The sequence below is a fragment of the Protopterus annectens genome, chromosome 2.part0 (genome assembly GCF_019279795.1).
Source record: "Protopterus annectens isolate FY-2018-M chromosome 2.part0, PAN1.0, whole genome shotgun sequence".
Classification (NCBI taxonomy): Eukaryota; Metazoa; Chordata; order Ceratodontiformes; family Protopteridae; genus Protopterus; species Protopterus annectens.
The window spans coordinates 130,308,938-130,333,001 of NC_056728.1; the positions used below are offsets into that span (position 1 = coordinate 130,308,938).

The 24,064-nt window shown below is 40.7% G+C and overlaps 1 protein-coding gene across 1 annotated transcript in view; it reads left to right on the forward strand.

Moving 5' to 3' along the window:
• PGAP1 (post-GPI attachment to proteins inositol deacylase 1) overlaps positions 1 to 24,064 on the forward strand; it is a 2,682,422-nt gene that overhangs the window by 605,780 nt on the left and 2,052,578 nt on the right. Inside the window, exons 7-8 of the mRNA XM_044060619.1 lie at positions 21,394 to 21,452; positions 21,569 to 21,652. Of these exons, the coding sequence (XP_043916554.1) occupies positions 21,394 to 21,452; positions 21,569 to 21,652 (143 nt within the window). The remainder of the gene's footprint in view (positions 1 to 21,393; positions 21,453 to 21,568; positions 21,653 to 24,064) is intronic.

Here is a 24,064-nt window from a genome sequence, read left to right on the forward strand (position 1 = left end):
GATCTTTCCTCTACACAGTTAAGTAGCCTATGGCTTTAATTTAGGGCAATAACATTTGTAATGAAATCGGCGCCAAAATGATGCTAATATGCTGTCTTTTTGGTCAAACTATTGGTTGTAAATATAGCGCTATTCATTGGTGCATTTCTTCTGATAGTTGTTTAGAACAGCTATCATTAACCTATCACGTGTTCTGCATGGCTACAAAATACTGTTTTGGCAGTATGTTAATGCGAGGTCTCCTACCTAATTTTTTACTGGTTGTGAGAGCATGTTATACCGTTCCAGTTAATTCAATTCGTTATAACGTCCTTACTTTTATTTTGCTGCCATCCAGTGGCCATAAACTGTATATAATATTGACTTTATTTTGGAAAATTTCTAAAAATTATTTATTTATATTGTACCTTGTTTTTCAAGTATAAGCCTGTATTGGCTAACGAATCCCCTTTAAAATTATTTGATTGTCCTCTTATATATAAAGGATATTTTACATATATCAATCCTAATTCATTAAATGTATAAGCGATTCTAATCCATATCTACCAAGTATGTTAAAATACGGCTGGCACGACCAAAAATATGGTCACCATCCCAACTCCGCTCCCGCCAATGCAGAAATCCATAAACAGCACAAATAAATTTCTGCATACCATCAGCCATACATCCCCCTTCCGCTACATACCAAATGGGGGTCAACCATTCACTAAACAGTCTCAAATATAAGGAATACGTCCCTACGCTTCCTTAATAAAGGGCAGTATCCAAATATGGAAGCCTTTTAATATATAAATTATTGATAATTAAAACGTCTATCCTTGTTGGACTATCTCTGATATGGGGCGCACACATACGCGCATCCTCAATAAAGGGCAGTACTCAGATCTAGGAGAACTTTTCATATCCAAAGTTGCTAATGTGTATTTTGGTGACTAATAGTTAATAATGCTTATTTATTAAGGTCCTGACTGAGCTTGAGTGATCTTAATATAGAAAATTCACTGTGGGCCTTTGACTAAAAAATATTTTTGAATTTATAACAATAAACCTCATGTGAGTTAAAAATAAATAGTAAGCTTGAAAAAATAATTGTAACTATAAATGAATAAAAATAATAATAAAAATAACTGACAAGATCTATATTAAAATACGAAGATGGTATATGTCATCATCTTAATTGATCGAAAACTTTACGTGACATGTAAATTTTTCCATTGTAATAAGAACATTAATAAATAGTTCATAATTTCTTGCAAATAATATTTCTGTTGATTCTGGACTGTAATGGTGTTTCTTCTAGTTTTCAATATAGGCTTCAATGGATCTATGGTGTTTAATCCAGGAAGACGATTTGCTCTCATATTAGTTATCCAGGATATTTCACGCAGTTCAGTTCGATTATGAATGTCTCCTCCTCTATTAGTCTGAATAACAGTTTCAATAACTTTGAAAAGGAAAGAGTGAGTCGGATATTGTATTATGTGCATTGCTAGTGCATTATTTGGTCCCTTTTGTCATATATCTCTTAGATGTCGCAGTATACGATCTTTAAGCCGCTGATCTGTCTTGCAGGTGGCCAGATACACTAAATGTGCTGTGGTACAGTCAGCATATACATTGAAGTGGTACTGTTTATTTCCATGAGTGGAAATAAAAGCATTCAAACTGTCAATAAAAGGACAGGCTTTGCATCTGCTGCATTTAAAAGTACCCTTTCTATCTGAGCATGTAATTTGTATGGTAAAGCCATCTTTATTACATAAGTCTTTTCAAATTTTTCTTGTTCTTATACTGGAATCTTGGTTGCTCTCCTACCACTTGTTTGATTTTTTCATCCATTGTTAATATTGACCAATGTTTTCTTATGTCGCATATTTGTTTGTTGTCTGAACTGTAAGTTAGCAAGCAGTTTAACTGTGATGTATGGTTGTCAGGAGCAATGGCTTGCTGTGATGAAGTGTTCTTCTTGGAGAAATAAGGTTGACCTTTGCCTTTCCTTATTTCCTGGAGATTTTGTTTGAGTCTTAAATTTGTATCTGAATAAGACCTTTCCTTTAAATACCACTGTGCATTACATTGTTCCTTGATAAATTCCTCATCTTTGATACATAGTCTGGATGCCCTTAGGACCTGATTTTCATATATGTTTTTAAAAATATGTCCAGGGTGCATGCTTTGTTTGTGTAAGTAGTGGTTTCTCCAGGTATCTTTCCTATGAATGCTTGTATTTATACCTACTTTTGGATGTAGATGTACTTTTACATCTAAGAAATCTATTTCTTCATATGATGAACTTGCTTTGAATTTAGGAAAGTTGGTACTTCCATTGATATAATCAACATAGCTGTTCAGGTCTTCCACTTTTCCTTTCCCTAAAATAAAGACATCATCAACAAAGCGACCATAATATAGCTGGTGTGGGAGCCATATGTTCTCTGAGAAAATGATCTCATGCTCCCATTCTGCTAATACCAAGTTTGAGTAACTATTAGCACATGGGGTGCCCATGGCTACTCCCCATGTTTGTAGATAGAAGTCTTCTCCATAGATAAAAATATTATTTTCTAGAACCAGTTCTATCAGGGCACATATTGGATCTACTGCTATATTGTGTCTTTGCAGAAAAGTGTTGATGGCATGCAGGCCATAGTCATTGGGAATAACTGTGAACAAGCTGGTAATGTCCATGGTTACCAATATAAGATTTTCAGATGCTGTCAAGTGATTGATTTGTTCAAAGAAATCACTCAAGAATTGGCCTGTGTCTTTCAGAACTGTCTTTGCAAATGGTAGTGCCTTTTTTAATTCTTTTTCTATGAACATAGATAACAGTTCCGTTATCCATTCTCTCCCAGAGACAATGGGTCGTAGAGGAGGATCATATAGATCTTTATGAATTTTGGGTATACCACTTATACTAGGGTATAGAGGATGAGGAGTGTCAAAAAATTCATATTCCTCCTGAGTAATACATCTTTCCATTAACAATTCATATAAAATACTGTGAAAGAATGTGATTCTTGTGATAACATCTTTCTTGTTTAGTTTTTTTATATGTATGCTGGTCTTCCAACATTGTTGTCATTTTGTTCCTGTACCATTCAGCTTCCATTATAACTATACATCCTCCTTTGTCTGCCGGTTTTATAACTAGGTTATCTGTGTTTCTAAGCTGTTTTAAAGCTTCATTTTCTTTAACGGTCATGTTGTAAAATGTACATCTCTTTTTGTTGGTAGAATTCCTAGTTTCAGAAATCTCTTCTTCACATAGTCTCAGAAAAAGCTCAACCAATGGAGGATTTACTGGAGTGAAGGTACTTCGCTTTTTAAGAGAGGGTTCATAGGTGTTGTTTTGACCAAAAAAGCATTTTAACGAAATGTTTCTACAAAAAAGTCTGTCTGTCATAAATTCATTCAAATCGGATGTCAATGATGGTATAAAATTTAAACCCTTACTTAATAAAGTCATTGCTTCATGGCTTAATTCTGTCTGTGAGATGTTGACTACTAGGTCAGATGGATTCTTACTCATTTCATGAATTTCTTGCACTTCCGCTCTTGGCTCTGGGTTCTTTGAGTTTTGTAGTTGTTCTGTTTCATAAAAACCGGTAAAGGCCAATTTATTGGTGTATGTATTACTCCATCCCTAGGTCTGGTTGTTAGTGTAGGGTCATTGTGGCCTATTGACAATGTATTCTCAGATGGTGTTTCATGAGATGTAGGAATATTGGCATTAACTTCTAATAAATCATCGTTAGAAAGAATATCATTTCATTCATGTGAACTAGTTAATGATATTTTCTTTGTAATCAAGTGCATACCTTCTAGTTGTATGTTTTGTCTTTCTGCATAATCTCCATTTTTTCTCATTGGTGTTTTATTTCTTCCTCCATTGGTGAATTCTTCTTTAGGCCATTCAAAGATATTCCCATTCGCAAAATCTCGATGGTCACGTACTAATTTTTTGATCTTTTGTTGTTTCAATTTATTGTCATAAATGTTGAGGTTATGTTGTAATCGTTCCAATTCATGTACTTGTTCTTCCTTCAAATCAAAATTCTCTAGTTCTTCTTGTTTAGATAAGATGATAGATGAGTTTTTGTCTTCCTCTGGTTTAAAAAACTCTATAATCAGTTCCATATATTTTTGGCTGGTCTCAAGATTAATTACTTGCCATTTAGCCAATAGTTCTGGGTATGCATTACCATATGAGGGCAGGCATTTGATCCACATCCCACGAGGAACTATTTTGTGATGTATACAGGCTTCCAGATGGAACCGTTGCCATTGTAGTCTTTTTAGGCGAAAAGCAGCATTTTCTACATCACGCAAAATATTTCTAAAACTAGAGTAATCAGAAATTGTTGTTGTTGAAGATGTACTTTCTTGGTTTAAGTTGATTTCCAATAGAGGATTCTGTGGTTCTCCTGTTAACCGAGACATCGTATAGGTCTTAACCTTTTCATTTGCACTTAATTGGATATCAGCCATGGACAGTGTAAGATTATAGTTTCATAGTTTCATAGTATAGTACTAGGCTATCTGCCCTGGGGCATTTGTAAGCCTAGCCATAGTGATGTGGCATTTGCCACCCCATGAAATGGTACAAAAATGTACAGAATAAATTTAGAATACTGTGTCTAGTAGTGACACAATGAAGGTCCCCTTATATAATAGAATTAGTTTAATGTGCCCCTGTCTAGCAGTGACACAGATGTGACCCCTGGGGTAAACTTACGATCTCCCATCCACTCATCAAGATTTCTCTTGAAGAGAGTCAGGGCCTCTGCCTAATACGAACTGGGATCTTGTTCCAAAGCATGGGAAGCCTCTGGGTTATGAATCTATCCCTCCAGCATGTCCTATTCATACTTGTGCCGAGGTTTAAGTCTTTAGCTCTCGTGGTCCTGATGGACTTGGATTTTTTGAGGTGGAGCATGTCCATCAGATCCTGATTGGACATGGCCTTGTACGTCAGGAGGCAGAGATCACCTCTGAGCAGGCGGTATGATACTGAATAGAGCTGAAGTTTCTTTAGTCTGGCAGAATAAGACATATGTTGGAGACCCTTGATCCTCTTGGTGAGGTACTTTTGTGGTCTCTCCAGCTGTTGCAAATGCCGGGTGAGGTACATACCAAATGGGGCATTGTACTCAATCATGGGTCTGATGAGGGAGGAATATAGGGGTACAATGACATCGTTGGATCTGGATGTGAATCCCTTCATGATGAGGTGTGCAAGGTAGAATTTTTTTCTAACCACTTTGGCAACGTGGATATCAGATGAGAGGTCGCTGTCGACTTGGGTCCCTAGGTCTCTGATTACTTTTTCAGTACTCAGTGGGTTGCTGTCTATGTGATAATTTGTGGGTACTTTGTTTTTCCCAAAGGGGATGACTATACATTTTTTGGCATTTAGTTTAAGGCCGTGACTCAGGCACCAGTTGTCCGTTTCTGTGAGGCCTTTTGTAGGATGTGTGTGTCTGCTGGTGTATCGACTATGGCGCCTAGTTTGCAGTCATCTGCGAACTTTGTCAGCCACAGCCCTCACATGTTTGCTTTAACGTCTGAGAAATAAATGCCGAACAAGAGGGGTCCCAGGACAGATCCCTGTGGGACACCACTTGTGACTGGCTTTGAGTCTGACATTGCTCCAGCAATTTTAACTTTATGGGTTCTGTCCTTTAGCCAGTTTGCAACCCATCTAGTGACATAAGGGTTTACATTTAAGCTGTTGAGCTTATCTATGATGCCTGAGTGGGGTATTGTGTCGAAGGCCTTAGCCAAGTCCAGGTATACTGTATGGACTGCTTTGCCCTCGTCAATGGCTCTAGTGACTGTTTCGAAAAAGTCAACCAGGTTTAAAAGGCAGGATCTGCCCTTTACAAAGCTGAACTGGGTGGGGTCAAGTGTCTGTAGGTCCCCTATGTCTCTGTTTATGAGTTCCATAATGATTCTTTCCATAGCTTTGCAGACCAGGCTGGTTGCTTATGGGGCGGTAGTTTCAAGGTCTGTAGAGGCACCCCCTTGTGGAGTGGGACCACTGTTGCTGCACGCCAGTGTTCAGGTACATATCCCAGTAAGGCTAAGGTTAAATAGCATTTTTATGTGTGGGTTTAGCTCCTCTTGAGTTCACGTAACACGCAACCCGGGATACCGTCAGGTCCCATTGATGCTGTGTTTTTGCTTTGTTTAGGGCGGTTCTCACTTGGACATCTGAGATGACAGGGAGATTACATTTAGCTGGGATAAGTATTTCTTCTTTTGGGGTGAAGGAGGGAAAATTTGCACTGAACCTGTCAGCCAGAATGTTGGCAATATCTGTGGGTTCAGTGTATTTTTTATTGTTGTGAACCAACTCTGAGCATATCTGAGGGTTTCCGCCCAGGTTTCTAACATAGCTGAAGAAGGCTTTGTGGTTATCTTTAGTGTCCTTAGCGATTTTTCTCTCAAAGTTGGCCTTGGATGTTTTTATGAGAGAACGTAGTTTTCTGCTAATGTTGATCATGGGATTTTGCTCTGACGTGCAGTAGCTTCCTTCTTTTGTTATACAATTTGTTTATGGCTGAGGTCCACCAGACAGGATGCTTACCTTTGGTGGAGAGGGACTTGGATTTGTTTGGGATTGTATGATCCATGCATTCTTGGAGATGTCCATAGAAAGCATTTGTGAAGGATTCGGCATCGTGGGATGTGGTATCCACTGGCACAGTGGGCTTAAAGGATACCATCTCAGTCTTAAGAAGAGTGAAGTCTGCTTTTGAGAAGTTTTTCACTGTGGTCTTCTGTGCTGGGGGTGGAGGTGGGATATGTATATCCAGGGTGATTAGTTTGTGGTCAGATCTCACTAGTGAGGGGTATACTTCCAGTGTGGAGCATTTTGTCCCCATGTTTGTGATGATCAGGTCTAGTATATTATCTCCCCTAGTGGGAGAGGTGACTAATTGTTCCAGTGCATTTGAATTTATGAATTCCAGGAACCTTTGGGCTAGGGTATTAGGGCTAGAATAATGTACCCAATGTATGTTTGGGTAGTTGAAGTCTCCCAGTATGATGGTATTTTGTGATACATTCATTTCCTCCAATGTCTTCAGGAAGGCTGAGTGGAGTTCTTGAGATTGGGAGGGTGGTCTGTAACATGCTACCAGTTGTATAGCAGTTTTGCCTATGGTTAGTTGCACCTGTATAGTCTCTGATGCTTCATGTGTTGCTACTAACCTGGAGGTGTGGGTGTCCTTGATGAATATGGACACTCCCCCTCCCTTTGTGGTTCGGCCCGGGTTTTGGGGCCAAAAAGCATAATACGAGGTATAGCCTGGTAGCGCTGGGGTGCTCTCAGGAGCCTTGAACCAGGTTTCAGTTACTGCACAGACGCCGATGTTCTCCATGCTGTGGAGTGCATCAAGTGCCTGCCATTATTGTTTTCTAAGGAGGTGGGTTTGTCTTTTGAGCCTTGCCTAAAAAAGGCACTATGGGGTGGCAAGAGCCTCAGCCAATATCCGGAAGCCCAGTGGTGACAGGTGTAAGCCATCCCTTGCGAAGCAGCGTGGCTTGTCCAACATGTCATCCCAGGCAGACAGATATTGGATCCCCTTAGAATGACACCAGTACTTGAGCCAATTGTTAAAGCTGATCATCTTGTCTTTGTATTGTGGTATCATTCTTGGTGAGGGCAAGATGCTGCTCAGGGTTAGGGTCATACCAGCCTGGGCTACATAATCGGAGAGTTCCTCTATGTCTCTTTTCATGTAGTCCAGGGAGGTACGTCTCAGGTCATTCACACCAGCATGGACAATGACGGAGTCATATTTGTACTTGCTTTGGAGTGACTTGAGTGCGTGTGTTGTGGCGGATCCTAACTAAAATTCAAGAAAAACTATCTTACACTTGTTGAAGGTTTACCAGTGGAAAAATGAAGCAGTAAAAGAAGAAACTTCTGGTATTCCACCACATCTGAAATTTCACCACGATACTGTCCTGTTTCTAACAACAAACAAGTTTAATGGATGAGATAAAAACAGCAGTAAAGTTCCAAAAATGATAAAACGATAAGCGCTTTCGGCTATTTAGCCTTCTTCAGATCGTTAACTTTTGGTAGTAATACATATATATTTATACAAAAAGCTAGCCGATGAGATTCATGATTAATTAACTTCTTGACCAGTCATAGCAATTATATCTATTCGTTCTCATTCTTTATAAATATATCCAATGATCTTTCTTTTACACAGTTAAGTAGCCTATGGCTTTAATTTAGGGCAATAACATTTGTAATGAAATCGGCGCCAAAATTATGCTAATATGCTGTCTTTTTGGTCAAACTATTGGTTGTAAATATAGCGCTATTCATTGGTGCGTTTCTTCTGATAGTTGTTTAGAACAGCTATCATTAACCTATCACATGTGTTCTACATGGCTAAAAAATACTGTTTCGGCAGTATGTTAATGCGAGGTCCCCTACCTAATTTCTTACTGGTTGTGAGAGCATGTTATACCGTTCCAGTTAATTCAGTTTGTTATAACTTCCTTACTTTTATTTTGCTGCCATCCAGTGGCCATAAAATGTATATAATATTGACTTTATTTTGGAAAATTTCTAAAAATTATTTATTTATATTGTACCTTGTTTTCAAATATAAGCCTGTATTGGCTAACGATTCCCCTTTAAAATTATTTGATTGTCCTCTTGTATATAAAGGATATTTTACATATATCAATCCTAATTCATTAGATGTATAAGTGATTCTTATCCATATCTACCAAGTATGTTAAAATACGGCTGGCACAACCAAAAACATAGTCACCGTCCCAACTCACCTCCCGCTAATGCAGAAATCCATAACAGCACAAATAAATTTCTGCATACCATCAGCCATACATCCCCCTTCCGCTACATACCAAAAGGGGGGGGGGGGAGTCCACCATTCACTAAACAGTCTCAAATATAAGGAATACGTCCCTACTCGCTTCCTTAATAAAGGGCAGTATCCAAATATGGAAGCCTTTTAATATATAAATTATTGATAATTAAAACGTCTATCCTTGTTGGACTGTCTCTGATATGGGGTGCACACATACGCGCATCCTCAGTAAAGGGCAGTACTCAGATCTAGGAGAACTTTTCATATCCAAAGTTGCTAATGTGTATTTTGGTGACTAATAGTTAATAATGCTTATTTATTAAGGTCCTGACAGAGCTTGAGTGATCTTAATATAGAAAATTCACTGTGGTCTTTTGACTAAAAAATCTTTTTGAATTTATAACAATAAACCTCATGTGAGTTAAAAATAAATAATAAGCTAGAAAAAAAAATGGATGTAATAATGGATCTCTCTGAGGCTGATGAAAGCCCTGAGGACCGCCCATTTTTTCAGTCTGATTCCTCTGCTGTGACAGCTTCGTAGGCAGGCATAGGACCTGGCTTCTTGCACTTCCCCAGAAGCTCTGCAGGCATCTGTTTCAGATGTTCAGGGAGAATTGAGGCTGATTATTTCCAAAGGGCCTAGGGGTGTTCCGCAAGCCCTTGTTATGGAAGAGATTTCCGCTATGCTTATTGAGTGTAGACAGGGGTCTCAGCTGGCTAAAATAGTTAGGACTGATGTCCCTTTAAAAAAGAAAAAGGCTAAGTTTATTTTTCCTGCTCCTAAGGGTCCTCAGCCTGTATGTCAGGATTTTACACATGGTTTGTTCAGTGCCGTTATGGCTTAGAAGCCCCCCCATCTTAAGAGAAAGCAGATTCTGATGAGGAATTTTTGGCCCATTGCTCCCTGATTCCCCTCTCCCTTGGATTATGGTTTGGAGGAAGGAGATTCTCTTAGTCCTGATTCTTATTTTGGAGAGATTTCCTTTGGGGATACTGTTTCTCATATGATGGAATTTAAGTGGGATTGTGCCTATGTTTCTGACATTCAAATCAGGTGTTTTTAACTCCTTCAAATTGGATTTCTCAAGCCCTCCGCTATTCCTCCTGCTCTTGTTGCCTTATTGGATATTTTTTCTGCAGCTTCTCAGGCTTCTTATTCTCAGCCCCCTGTTCCTAAAACACGTGATAGTTTTTATATGGTGCCTGCTGATTGTAAATTTCTTTACAAATGTCCCTCGGCTGACCTTTCTGTTATTTCTATCTCTTCTGATGTACCCTGTAAGTTTTTGCCTTCTACTAAGCTAAATCCCCTCTGACAAGGACAGCAGAACTTTGGAGAGGTTGGGTAAGAAAGTATATACTGCTGCTACTCTGGCCTTTAAGTTTGCCAGTTATCAGATCCATATGTCCAGGTATATTCTGTCTCTTTTCTCTCAGGCTTTTCAGGTTATTTCAGATCTTCCTGATTATGAGGAGAAGGCTTCAGCCCTCTGTGTCATAGGGTCCTCTTCTCAAATTGCTTGTCATTTCATTAAATGTAGTTATACAGCTGATGCCTTGTCTAGTGCCACTGCTTTTGGTTCTGTGTTAAGGAGGTACTCCTGGGTTCACCTTCAGCATCTGTCAGATGATATCAAGGCCAGGCAAATGGATGATTCTCTTGACAATAAAAATCTCTTTGGTTCTGCAGGTGATGAGCTTTTTAAATCTCTTCAAGAAAAGGATAAGGCTGTGCAGGAATTGAAACATATTTTTGTTTTCCCTGTTCCCATATTTCTAAGGAATTACCCTTCCAAGTTTACCTTTGTCTGTAGACAGTCTCGCCCTCCTCCCAAGGGTAAAAAGGATGCTAGAAGGGCTCCTCCTGCTAAGTCTACTCAGACTCCTATGACTCAAAAACTTCTGTTTCTGGACAAGTCGGGTTCTTTCTATCTTCCCTACTTCCTTAGCCAAGTTCCTCTGTCTTTGTCTTTCCATGTCCCTTACAAATTAGTTACAGATCACTCAGGACACTTGAGTTCTTTCCATCATTTGTCAAAAGTATTAAATTATTTGGAAATCCTTCCTCCCATTTTGGGTATTCCTCAACCTCCTCAGGAACAGCTGCCCTTTTTTCCAGCTGTTTTTTAGAGCCAGTTGCCTCAAAGGACCACACAATCAGTCTCAACTTCTCAGAAGGAGAAGGGATTTTATTTAGAATGTTTCTGCTTCCCAGGAAAGAAGGCAGCTGGAGACCCATTCTGGATCTGTCCCAGCTCAACACCTTTCTGAGAGTTCCTTCCTTTCAAATGTTATCCCTTCAAACCTGGTTTCCCCTACTTCTTCTTCAGGCTTTCCTAGGGTCTCTGGATCTCAGAGGTCTATCTTCATATTCCTTTTCATCTCCTTTTCAGGACTTTTTTTATGTTTGCCTGTTGCTTCCTTGCATTTCCAGTTCTGTGCTTTGCCATTTGGCCTGTGTACTACCCCAGGGATCTTCACCAAATGCTTCGCTCCTGTGGTCTTTCTGCCGGATGAGGGGGAGTACAGATCATCCTTATCTGGATGACCTGCTCAGTCAGACTTCCTGTCCAGAGACTTGACTTTACTATCTTCACTTTGTTATTTGTCTCCTGCAAAGCCTAGGGTTTACAGTGAGCTTTCAGAAACCTTTCCTGACTCCTTCTCAGGATCATGTTTTCTCTGGTGTAGGCTCCAGAGAATTCCAATGCTGGTATCTCTGCCTCCTACCAAGGCTTTGATTCTGATTGCCTTCTTTCAATCCCTTCTTCTGGCCTCCATTACCACCCAAGCGTTTCTAAGGACCCTAGGATACACTGCTTCCACCATTCCTTTGCTTTTTGCAGCCCGGCTTCATATGAGAAAACTTCAGCATTTCATCAAATCAGTCTGGTTTCAACATGTCTCAACAGAAAGGCTTCCCTTTTAGCTCCAGTCCCTGCTCAGAACATTTTTCAGATGCGTCAGATGCAGGGTGGGGTGCTTCCTTTGGCCCTGTGAAGATTCAGGGCCTTTGGTCTCTTTGTCAAAGAAAGGACCATATCAGTATCAAAGAGATGATGAGAGCCTTCCATTCTCTTTTCCTTCTAGGGCCCTTAAAATCTTCAGACAATACTACAGTGGTGTGGTATATCAGCAAGCAAGGGGGGACACAGTCTTACCTTTTATGCAGACTAGCTCATCAGGTTTGGGATCTAGCTGTTCAGTATCAGGTGACTCTTCAGGCTGTTTATATTCCTTCAGATCAGAACATTGTGGCTGACTCTCAGCAGGTCCATAGCACAGAATCACGAGTGGATGCTTCACAGAGATGTGTTTTTGGACTGTATCCACCAGTGGGGTACTCCTTGGGTAGATCTTTTTTAATTCCCCTGTGAAAAGACAACTTTCTCTCTCTTGCACCAGAGTTCCATGTCCTTTGGCTTGGAAGGTGAATACGTTATCTTTTCCCTGGAAGGGGATGTTTCTTTGTCTTCCCTCCCCTTCCTCTCATACCAAGGGTCTTGTTCAGGATAGAACAAGACTCTTCCAAAATCTTGTTGGTGAGTCCCTTTTGGCCCAGACAGTATTGGTTCCCTCTTCTTCTGCATGTAGCCAAGGGGAATCATCACAAGTTCCCTCAAACAGTATACCTACTCACACAGGGCAAGTGGTCCCTCATCTGTCCTCACTTGGACACTCTTCAGCTAACTCTGTGGGTGATACGGTTTTGATCCCTTTTAGATGCCTTTTTTTCTGAAGACATGCTTCGGGTTCTGCAGGAGGGCAGGAAACCCACTAACAGGGTATCTTATTTATCCAAATGCAAGAGATTCTGTTTAGTGTCTTGCTCGTAACCTGGATCCATTTTCTATGGAAGTTCCTTTGGTTCTCTCTTAGTTGTGTGAATTGCTCAGTGCTGGGTTGGCATTCTCTTATGTTAAAGCCCATCTGACAGCCATTTCTGCTTGTCTGCCTTTGACGACTCCTTTGGCTTCTAGACTTGAGGTCGAACTGTTCCTTAAACGCATCCTTCATATTAGGCCCCACACTGGAAGCCTGTTCTTCCTTCCTGGGACCTTAATTTTATTTTGGAAAAATTTAATCAGGCTCCTTTTGATCATGCAGCTTTAGCTTCTTTACAGCATTGTTCATGGAAGACTGTTCTTCTTTTGGCCCTTACCTCCGCCAGGGTGTCTCAGCTGCAGGCCCTTATGGCTGTTCCTCTTCTTCAGTTTTTCATAAGGACAGGGTGTCTCTTGGTACTAATCTTCCTTTTATGCCCAAGATGGTTAATGAGTTAAATCTTAGTCAGTCTGTTCATTTTCCCACTATTTTCCCTTCTCAAAGGTTCTTCACACCTTTGATTTGCATAGAGATCTCTAATATTATTTGGATAAAACTAAAACCATTCGTAAATCTGAGCAACTTTGTTTCCTTTTATCCAGTTTTGTTACACTCTTCATGGAGAAAGTCAGTCTTTTTCTGTTAAGGCTCAGTCTGTCAGGGCTATGGCTGCTTCTGGTGCTTTTTTCAAAGGATTGGATGACAAGTACATCCTTGCGGTATCTACTTGGACTTCAGTGCACACCTTTACCAAGCACTATAAGCTGGATGTGGTTTCCAGGGCTAGAACTGGATTTGCCAGGGCTGTCTTGCATAGCTTTTTTTAAGGTTCTGCTGGACCTTCCTCCTCCCAACTTTCCTCCTGAGCTTTTGTAATCTCCCTACTGTAAGGAATACTGCAACAGTGATCTAAAAGGACACAGTACAGTTTGCATAAAATCTTACCGTAACAGTATGTCCTTCTCTTCACTGTTGCAGTATTCGGTCCCTCCCTCTCCCCCTGTTTCTTTCTCCTTATGGATGCACATCTTCCTCTTTTCTCCTTGCACTGTTGTTCCTCCCGGGGCTGTTCAGTTCTGAGGATGGTACGTCCATACGTCAATTTTATGCCCTGTGCCATATGCAGGGAGCACACATTTGATGTATGACGTCCCTATTGGGACCTCAGTACTGGAATATACTAGCCAGACATTGTCCAGTTGGCATAATCATTAAGGTCTTTGCTTCCCCTGCACAAGGTACAAGGTCCAGTACTGATCAACAGCCACTGCCTGTTTGGCATTTGCATGTTCTTCCTGTATCTCTTTGGGGTTTCTCCTACCTCCGAAAAATGTGCTGAGTGTTTCCGCGTCAAACTCACCAATGAATGGAGCTGTGGGCAGCAGCTCAGATTCTATGTAGTGCCCTATAAGGGGACGAGTTATACATACCAACCACTTTAGGTATCTTCTGTGGTGCGCAGTATCCTCAGGATAGGAGAACATGGTTCACAGACTGTACGCTGTGGCAGGGGAAGCCAATTGATGGTGTAAAATATGGCTCTTGGTGATTCGGTCATGTTGATTAATGTCGCCAAATGGGAATGGGTGTTTGCTGGTTATAAATGGGTTGAGGACCTGGCCTACTCCAACCTACGCCAGCCACCCATGCTTGTGGAAGGGGTGTATGTGCTCCTGTTGGCCAGTGTGTGCCTGCCATAAAGCCAAACAGTCCTGAGTCAATAAGCTACTGGCCAGCCAGTGTCTAATTGGCCTCCTCTGTTTTCTGGGATAGCTCTGTTGAGTGAAAGCTGGATGTAAAACCAGTCAACCTGCTAAATTTGAACTGAGAATTGCTACACTTAATGTAGGTTCACTGACATAACATAGCTTGGAAGTGGATGGTGTGATGATACAGAGGAGGCTGAACATCCTATGTATCCAAGAGATGAGATGGAAGGGCAGTGCAGCAAAGCCACTTGGCTTGAAATCCATACTCTACTACTCAGGAGGAGGATAGGTCAGAAATGGTGTAGGAATCGTGGTGAGAGAGGCTTCAGAAGTCTGTGAGGGATATCATCAGAATTAGTGACAGGCTCTTGGCAGTCAGACTCCAATGTAATGATAGGGCAGTATTCATAATCTCAACATATGCCCCATAGCAGAGTTGTGGTTGTTGTTGTTCTTCTTCTTTCGGCTTTTCCCAGTTGGGGGTCGCCACAGCGGAACTCTGGTCCGCTAATGATTGGCAGTAGATTTTTACAGTGCCGAGGTGCCAGCCCGATGCCCAACCTTCAACGAAGGCACACCCATTCACGCATGTCTTTTGAATGCCACTTGACTGTGGGGAGGACATGCAGACTCCACATAGAAGGTGCTCTAGCCGAGAATCAAACTGTAGAACCTCTTGCTGTGAGGCGACGATGCTACTGCTTCACCACCGCGATTGTAGTGAGAAAAATAGTGCATTCAGGCAGCAGTTGCAGGACCTACTGGGTAAAGCAGGACAACAATGAATAATTTTTGATAGTGGGTGACCTGAATGCACATATCAGGGCAGACAGAACAGGATATGAGAACTGCTTAGGTTCACATGGGTGGGGTAAGAGGAATAAAGAAGGAGAGGCCATTCTAGGCTTCATTCTGGCAATTGGCATGATAGTAACCAATACATGGTTCAGAAAGAGACACAGTCATGTGATCACATACAAGAGTGGCCAACATGCGACTCATGTAGACTTCCTCCTAGTAAAGAAAAGGCACTGGGGTAGAATCAGTGGTTGCAAACTTGTTCCCAGTGAAACAATCGGTCCAAAGCATAAACCACTGATTGCTACAGTCATTTGCAAGCAGTGGTCAGCGAAGGCTCTTAAGATCAACAGAGACGAGGCTGAAGACCATGAAGTTGACTGGAGAGAAAGTACAACAGTTCAAAGAATTACCCAGGGCTTTAGCACCCCAAGAAGAGGAGGAAATAGGTGTAGTTGAAGAACGGCAGCACCCCGAAACAGCATGTATGAGAACTACAAAACAGATACGAGTCTGAGCCAGGTATGGAAATTAGGTATATAAGGAAAGCTGGTGATGGAATGCAGAAGTCCAGAAAGTCACGAAAAGAAAGGAGTGCAGGAAAAAGTGGGAGATAGAAAAGAGGGACCAGGCCAAGAAGGAATATAGGTTGGCTAACAAGCTAAGAAAGAAGTTACAGTAGCAAAGAACAGGGCATCAGAGGCACTCTACCAGCTTCTGGAAAGTGACTCAGGTGGCACAAAGAAACTATGTCAGGATGCAAGCTAAAAACAGAAAGATAAAGAAGACAGGCAGACACCCTTCATAAGCAGTGGCAGCAACAACCTGCTCACCAGTCCACAGGGCATTAAAGGCAAATGGAAGAATTATTTCCAGCAGCTTCTGACTGAAGAAAACCTACAGAAGCTATACTGCCCCAGACAGAGCCTACAGTGAGGGAGAGGAGGAGCCCACCCTAGAAGAAGTAATAACAGCGGTAAGGAAAATGAAGTCAGGGAAAGCTGCATGCTCAGATGAGGTCACAGCAGATGTGATAGAGATGCTGGGTGAGAAAGAGGAGGGGTGGCTCCTGAGGGTACTCATAACAGTGTGGAGAGAAAGGCGTATCCCAAATGACAGGAGAATAAGCATATTTGTGCCAGTGTTCAAGAACAAACAGGACATCTACAACTGTGGCAGTACAGAGGTATTACACTCCTGTCACATTGTATGAAAATTCTGGAAGGGGTGATTGATAAACGGATATGCAGAGCAGTAGAAAGTAATATGGAAGATGAGCATTTCGGATTCCGATCAGGATGCAGCACAACCAACCTGATGTTTGCAGTGAGACAGATAGTTGAGAAGACGCTAGAGATGTAGAAAGAGTCCAACTGGGCATTACTAGACTTGCAGAAAGAATATGACAAGCTACCAAGAAAGCTGATTTGGGCAGTACTGCAGTGGTTTGAAGTCCCAGAAACATTGGTAGAAATAGTACAGGGTATGTGCCAGGACCCAGTGACTCAAGTACGAACAGTGTTCAGTCTTATAGAAGGTTTCCCAGTTGGAGTGGGAGTACACCAGGGTTCATCTCTGAGCTCACTGATGTTCATACTGGTGATGGACTAGATTAGCAAACAAGTCGAAAGGGACAGAGCAACAAAGTTGCTGTATGCAGATGATGTGGCATGACAGGCAGACTCTGAGCAAGGACTTCAGCAAAGGTTAAGGGAACGGAATGCAAAAATCTGTTTTACCTCCTTTTAAAACAGACAACTGAACAAATTCTAGTGTAGTATTTCTTGTAAGCCGACCCGGAAAAGATGAATTTTCATTCCCACAGTTGGGAATATTTCTTTGTGCATTTCCACCCTTTCTGTGTTTATCACAAGTAATTCTGAAGATTCAGAAGGGCTCCATAAGTTTTAGAAGATTACTAGGTTAATGGCTTAAGAGCCCTTACAAGCCTAGCCAACCTGAGTTTTCCCAATATATGACCCCTAGGGGCAAGAGGATGGCATAGGTTTGCGCTTATGCCTTGAGTATCTTACAGATTATCCCTGTCCATAAGGCACATAGGTGCTACCCTAGGTGTGAATTTGTAATTTCCATCCATTGATCCAAGTTGCATTTGAAGAAGGCCGGAGAAGGGCTCTGCTTAACGTCAACAGGAAGCCTTTTTGAAAGAAGGGGCAATTTTTGAGACATGTCTGTCTCTCCAGCATGATTTGTTTTGTTTGAGTTGATAAGTTTAGATCCCTATACTGGTTGATCCTCTGCTGTTTTACTTGTGGATTGTGAGTGCCTTGTTGTCAGGCATAGGTCACCCCTTAATTGTCGGTAGTAGAGTAAAGGGATAGGATAGGACATGTTTATATACCTTGTATTTTCTTTGTGAGAAACCTTTGAGGTCACTCCAGCTGGTTTAAGTGCCCAGTCAAGTGCATGCCAAATGGTGTGTTGTACTTGATTGTAGGTCTAATGAGGGCTGAGTACTGCAGGAGTATAATTTATTTGGATCTGGATTCCATACCTTTACTTATAAGTTGCTCCACACTGAAGGACTTCAACACTGTGGACACATGGTCAAAGTTCAGGCTACTTTCTGTCTGTGTACCTAGAGCTCTCATATCGGAGTCTACTCTTTGGGATACTGATTATGTAATTTCCAGGGGTACTTGACTTCCCACAGGTACGATGATGCTTTTTTTCCACATTTAGTTTTAGGCCATGGTTCTGACACCAATCATTTGTCTGATTTTAGATACTCCTAAAGGATATCTACATCACTGGAGGATTCAGTAATTGCAGATTTTGGCAGACTTTGTCTTCCAGAGGCCTTTCACATTAGCCATGACTTTAGAGAAGTATATTCTGAACAGGAGTGGTCCCAACACTGAGCCCTGTGGCACACCACTAGTAACTGGTCTCTTGCTTGATCTGTATTCACCCACTTTAACCGCATGTCCATGAGCCAATTGGCTATCCATCTGGTGACATAGGGATTTATGCCCAGTTTTGTGTATTTATTTACAGTACTTGAGTGGGGAATTGTCAGATGCCTTAACCAGGTTAAGGTAGTTAATTTGTACTGTTTTACTGTAATCCACGGCCTTAGTCACTTTTTCAAATAAATACATCAGATTTTGTAGACATGACCTGCTCTTGACAAAGCGGAATTGGGTCGGATCCAGTGTTTGGATGTTTCCTATTTCATTATCAGGTCCATGATTATTCTATCCATAGTCTTGCAAACAAGACTAGTCAAACTTCTGGATCTGTAATTTCCCAGGTCAGTAGATGGTCCCCCTTTATTCAGAAGGATGACTGTTGTCCTTCACTCTGTTGGGACAAAGCTAGTCCAGAGGCTGAGGTTAAATAGAGATCCTAATGTGGCTGCTAAGTCCTGATTAAATCTGTTTAAGAGGCAACCTGTTATATCATCAGGCCTCTTTGAAGCCATGTTTTTAGCACTGGAAAGCACAGTGGCAGCCTTTTCTTTGGTGATAATTGGCAAGGGAGTGGCGGAGGGTATTTCCTGGGGGAGAACTGGAGGTGATGGGGAAGTGAAATTTGAGCTGAATTTTCAGCCAGCAGATTTGCTAGATCTTTTGGCTGAGTGTAGTTGATACCATTTACAACTACTTCCGCACATTGTGGGTTTTGTCCTCAAGATTGCAGACATAATTGAAAAATCCCTTATGGTTACCTTTAGCTTTGGAGGCTCTTTTTACCTCAAAGTCTTCTTCATAAACTTGATAAGTTCCCCGGTTTGCTTGTTTAGTCTAAAGAGGGACTTTCTGCTCTTTGGTGCACATTTCCTCTTACTTCTCAAAAGCATCTTCTTTTTTTTTTTTTGTTGTGCAACCTAGTAATATAGGCTTCCACCAGAAAATTGCTTTGATGACTCCCTTTTGGCTCCAGAAACATTTGTTTCCAATTCTTATGGAAATGGCCAAGGGTGATTTACTACAAGCTTCTTCAAAGACTGGACCTACTCGTTGAAGACAGAGGCAGTATGATACATCTCGGTCTCAGACTTCAAATAACTGCCTGAATGATTCAGTTTTGTTCTCTTTTAGGTACCTCTTTTGTGAGGTTGTGAATCAAATATTAAAGGAGGCAAGAAAACCTGCAGCTAGAAAAGCCTATATTGGTAAATGGAAATGATTTTCTAGTTGGTGCCTAGCAAATAACCAGGGTTCCATCAGGGAACCATTATGTGCCACTGGTGCTTAAGTATTTGTGTGAGCTACTTTCTGCTGGCCTGTCTTATTCCTCTGTATCAAGCTAAAATGCAGCTATTTCAGCATGCCTGAAAATGGATCCTTCCTTTTCTTGGTTTTTGGTAAAATAGTTTCTGAAGGGGGTTTTATATTTTAGACCTTCTAGAAAATTGGTGGTACCTTCTTGGGATCTTAACTTTGTGCTAGAATAGTTAACTGGCTCCCTTTGAACCATCTCATCAGATGGATTTAATTTTATCCCATGGAACAGTACTCTTGACATCTGTAAGAAGAATATTTGAGTAGCAAGCTTTCATATGTTGGGTGAAATCTTGTCTTCCATAGCGGTAGGTTCTTTTTAAGAACAAATGCCTCATTTATGCCCAGAGATGTTCAGAATTTACTTTGAATCAAGCTATCAGTCTCTGTGTGTTTAATCAATATCCTCAGGACCTGGGAGAGAGGATTATACTTACTGGTGGATATCCATAGGCTGCAGAAATATTATCTCGACAGAACTAAATCCTTTAGAAAAGCTGATCAGCTGTTTATTTCTAATGATGGGACAAAGAAGGCCAACCCATATCAGAATGGACGATTTCTAGGTGGTTGTCCCTGGCTGTTGCCTTTTGTTTTACCCACCTTGATAAATCAGTTTCAGGCAGTATCAAGGCAAATTCCACGAGATTGTTGACATCTACAATGGCATACTTGAAAGTGGTGGACTCTAGAGACATTCTAGAGGAGCAACTTGATTTGCTGTGCGTACATTTACAAAGTTTCAAACTTGGTTCCTTTTCCTGGTCCAGGACTGGCTTTGGAAGACCATTCTCCAGGGACTCCTGGATCCTTATCCTTCCTCCTCCCTGGTAGGATAGGCTTTTGAAATCAACCCTTGTAGACAAAAGTCTACTGCAGCAGTGAGAATGATTAACATAGTAGCATAATTGTACTCATGATAACAGTAGACGTTCAGATTCCTCATGGCTGCAGCAGCCACACCCACTGTCACCTTACTTCTGTACAGTTAGTTGTTAGGTTATAAAGTTTTTGCTTACTATTTATATCTCTTAGAGGTTTAGGATGAATACAGCCTTCTATCTGTATGGATAAGAAAGCCCTGAATATTTCTTCACTCTGACTACTGATTTCCTTCCCAGAGTGCTGTCCAATCAAAAGTCAAAGTGAAAATTTGAGAGGGAGGAAACATTTTGTAAAGCTGGCCGGTTATATCCCATGCATAGTACAACCCATATAGCCAAAAGGCTACTGCAGCAGTGAGGAATTTGAACATTTTTATGATAACTGTTACCTAGATGTTCCTTCTGAGATGCTAGATTGAGTTTCCTAAGGCTGGCAGCAGCTGGACAGTGACACCTGTTTAATGAATGCTGGTAGAGCAAAGAAAAGCTGCTGAAATGACTTCAGTTGACAGTGGACTTCTTTTTTTCTCCACTGTTTTGTGACCTTGTAGGCGTATATATATATATATATATATATATATATATATATATATATATGTTTGTATGTTTGGGGGGGGGGTCCTCCCAATTGGGGACTGCGTGGGGGCTTACCCTTCCTAGAAAAGTAATGTATCTTCGAGGTTTGCTGAAAGTTGTTTCAGCAATTTTCCCCCAATCTACTGGCATTCGGTAGATGTGGTGTCAATGGATCAAGGAAATGGTTCTTTTCAGATGCAGGTATTGGCCATACCTACAGATGACTTAAGCCAGGATGGTTTCTAAACCAAAGCCAGTTGTTTTGGCAACAGAGAAAGATGACTACACTAATTTCTGACATCGTGGATTGCAATGAATTAATTTCCCTTAATTTTTGGCCAATGTGCTGTGTACTGACATAGGTTCAGAGCTGCATTATTATGAATTTTTTTAATTGTGTAAATATTTCTCTTGTGTTGCAATCAAGCATTTTTAAACTGCATTATTATTAAAGAAAGCTAAGCTAATATTCATTGTTGTTTATTTTTAGGTTTGAAATCTGTCTGGACGGAAATAGGGTCTTCTTCATGGTCGTACTCTGGTTCCAATGTAAACAACATTTAAGTGGCTTTTCTTTTAATATTTTACGTGAACTTTTTATATAATATATATCGCACCATTTTTGTTAAACAATATTTTTGATTATCTGCTTGCATTTTGCACAGGAGCCTAGGGGGAAATATTTTAGTTTCCCTGTTTTAAGTCACAGAAGAAACTTCAGTCACTTCCACTGTCAAAGCAGTGTTTTGGTAAGAATTGATTTTCATTCCTTTCTAGCTTTCAACTTTATTGTTCTTTCTTTGTTTCATGAAAGAGAGTGGACATGAAAACATTTTTATTCCTTAAGTCTTAACTCCATTTTAAGTATGAGTTATAAAGAGTCAGTTGCAGTAAGCTTAATGGAGTTTTCTCTTCTGAGAAGTTTTAATAATCATTTTATGCTTTTTGTGGGGAATATCTGGTCAAGGGGTTGTGATAAAGCACACTGCTGTGAGCAAGTGACTTCTTATGAATGCCTGTATGCATTGCCTGTTATATTCTGTTGTATTAGTGCATTGTCCTTTATATTTATTTTTGTATCTATAAAAGTGCAAGTTTTGTATTTTCTACACTTTTTCCTGCTGTATGATGTAAAGTGGTTGTTCAGTGTGTTGTCTTGATCATAAGTGGTTATACTGCAAGAGTTTGCATTTTGTTCTGATACTTCTGCAGAAAGAGCACTTTGTTGTCTTTTGTCTTTTAAGAGGAAGTATTATGAAGGGGAAGGAGAGAGAAGCCCTCCTTATCTATCATTAATGAACATGATTCCTTAAATTACTTCTGCTTTGCTGACCAAGATCTTCTGCTTTGTGAGCATCAACATACTGATTGGCTAATGCCAAAGCAGGTTGATGGCCTTACTACGTATTCTTCCCACCCTCATCCCAGCCTCCATTTTGTACATTTAATAGACACCAAACTCCTTCCATTAACTACTCACATACACTTAAACACGGATGACTTGTCTGTTCTCTGACTTGTTTAGTAATATGTCTACTCTCCAAACCATGTTGGTTTTTGCAGTATTTGTATTTCTGTTCCACAACACAGTCACCTAAAATCCCATCAACAAGACATCATCTCTTTACATAAAAAAACTCAGTATTTTAACTATTACAGTCCAAACCTCCCTCAATCAAACTCCAGTGTGGATCTCAAAATACCCCTATTACACTTATTCTTTCGGCTTTTCCCGGTTAGGGGTCGCCACTGCGGATCACTGTCCGCTTATGATTGGCAGTGGAGTTTTACGGTGTTGAGTTGCCAGCCCGGCGCCCAACCTTCCACAGAAGGCACACACACATGCCTAGGGCCAATTTAGTGTGTCCAGTCCACCTACAGCATGTCTTTAGGATGTGGGAGGAAACCGGAGCACCCGACCACAGGGAGGACATGCAGACTCCGCACAGAAGGCACCCCAGCCGAGGATCGAACCGGAGAATCTCTTGCTGTGAGGCGGCAATGCTAACCGTAATTTCTGTGTATACCAGATGTACAAAATTATGCCAGTTCCACAATAATCAAAATGCAGGTTTTTGCTCCACACTACCAACATTTCTACTGCTGCTGTTTATCATTACCCAAGAAAACCTACAGCTCTATGAATTATAAAATCAAGTTGAAAAATGAAAATTGATCTGACTACGTATTATCTTCTACAGATATCCATTTTATAACAAGAACAAATGCCAGCCTGTAACATACCCGATGCTCATTATCCTCAAATCAATATTTTCCCTTTATCACACAATTTTATTAAAGCTCTATCCCCTCCTTTCATTATCCTGAGCTCAGACTCTCTCTTGCAATGCAGCTGATCCAACTATATCTCGTACTGTCTACTCAAAATAGGATACCCTAGCATCTGAAAACCATACGATTTACCACTTTTTTACTAATTTTCTCTTACTCTAAAGATGTTCCTCATTCCATTGGTGCAGTAGCCTTTAGGCTGTATGGGTTGTGTCTTGCCAAGATACAACAACCAACCAGCTTCTGAAAGCTCTGTTTCCCTTCTACACTTCCACTCTGATTGCTCAGTCTTGAGGATTTAAAAATCAACAGTCAAAGTAGAAAATCTTAAGAATATTTTAGCGCCTTTGTGAAGAAGCACTTCAGTGGCGTCACAAAAGCAGCAGCTGGCACGTCAGCACCTTTTAGGCATCCTTCATAAAGAATACGTATTTATGTACAGCTGTAATTAGAAACTTTTTTTTAAAACGTTTATTTGATTTTAACAGTTTGGTCACTGTAAGAAACTTGAGACATGTCTAATGCTGGAAGCTTCCTGTCTGGGACTGCTGCTTTTTTAGATTTGGCTAATATGAGGACTTATTTTGTTTCAAAATATACTGCTTATCTAAATTTTCTATTTGAAGAAAAGTTTTTTGTGAGTAAGTGGTTTACTTAGTCAGGGAGTACTATAGGTTTTGTAGTGCTTGTACTCATGCTGTGAAAACTTAAAGGCCATTTTTTCCTGTCAGGCTAAATTTACTCTGATGGGGAATCTGAAAAGAATTTAGTGTGCTGCTTATGCATTACATTGTTTTGGGGGGGCTCTGTGTGAAAGTGCAAGTGTGAGTAAGTTGTTGAAAAGCTTGTCTTCCGACCAACTTGTTCCA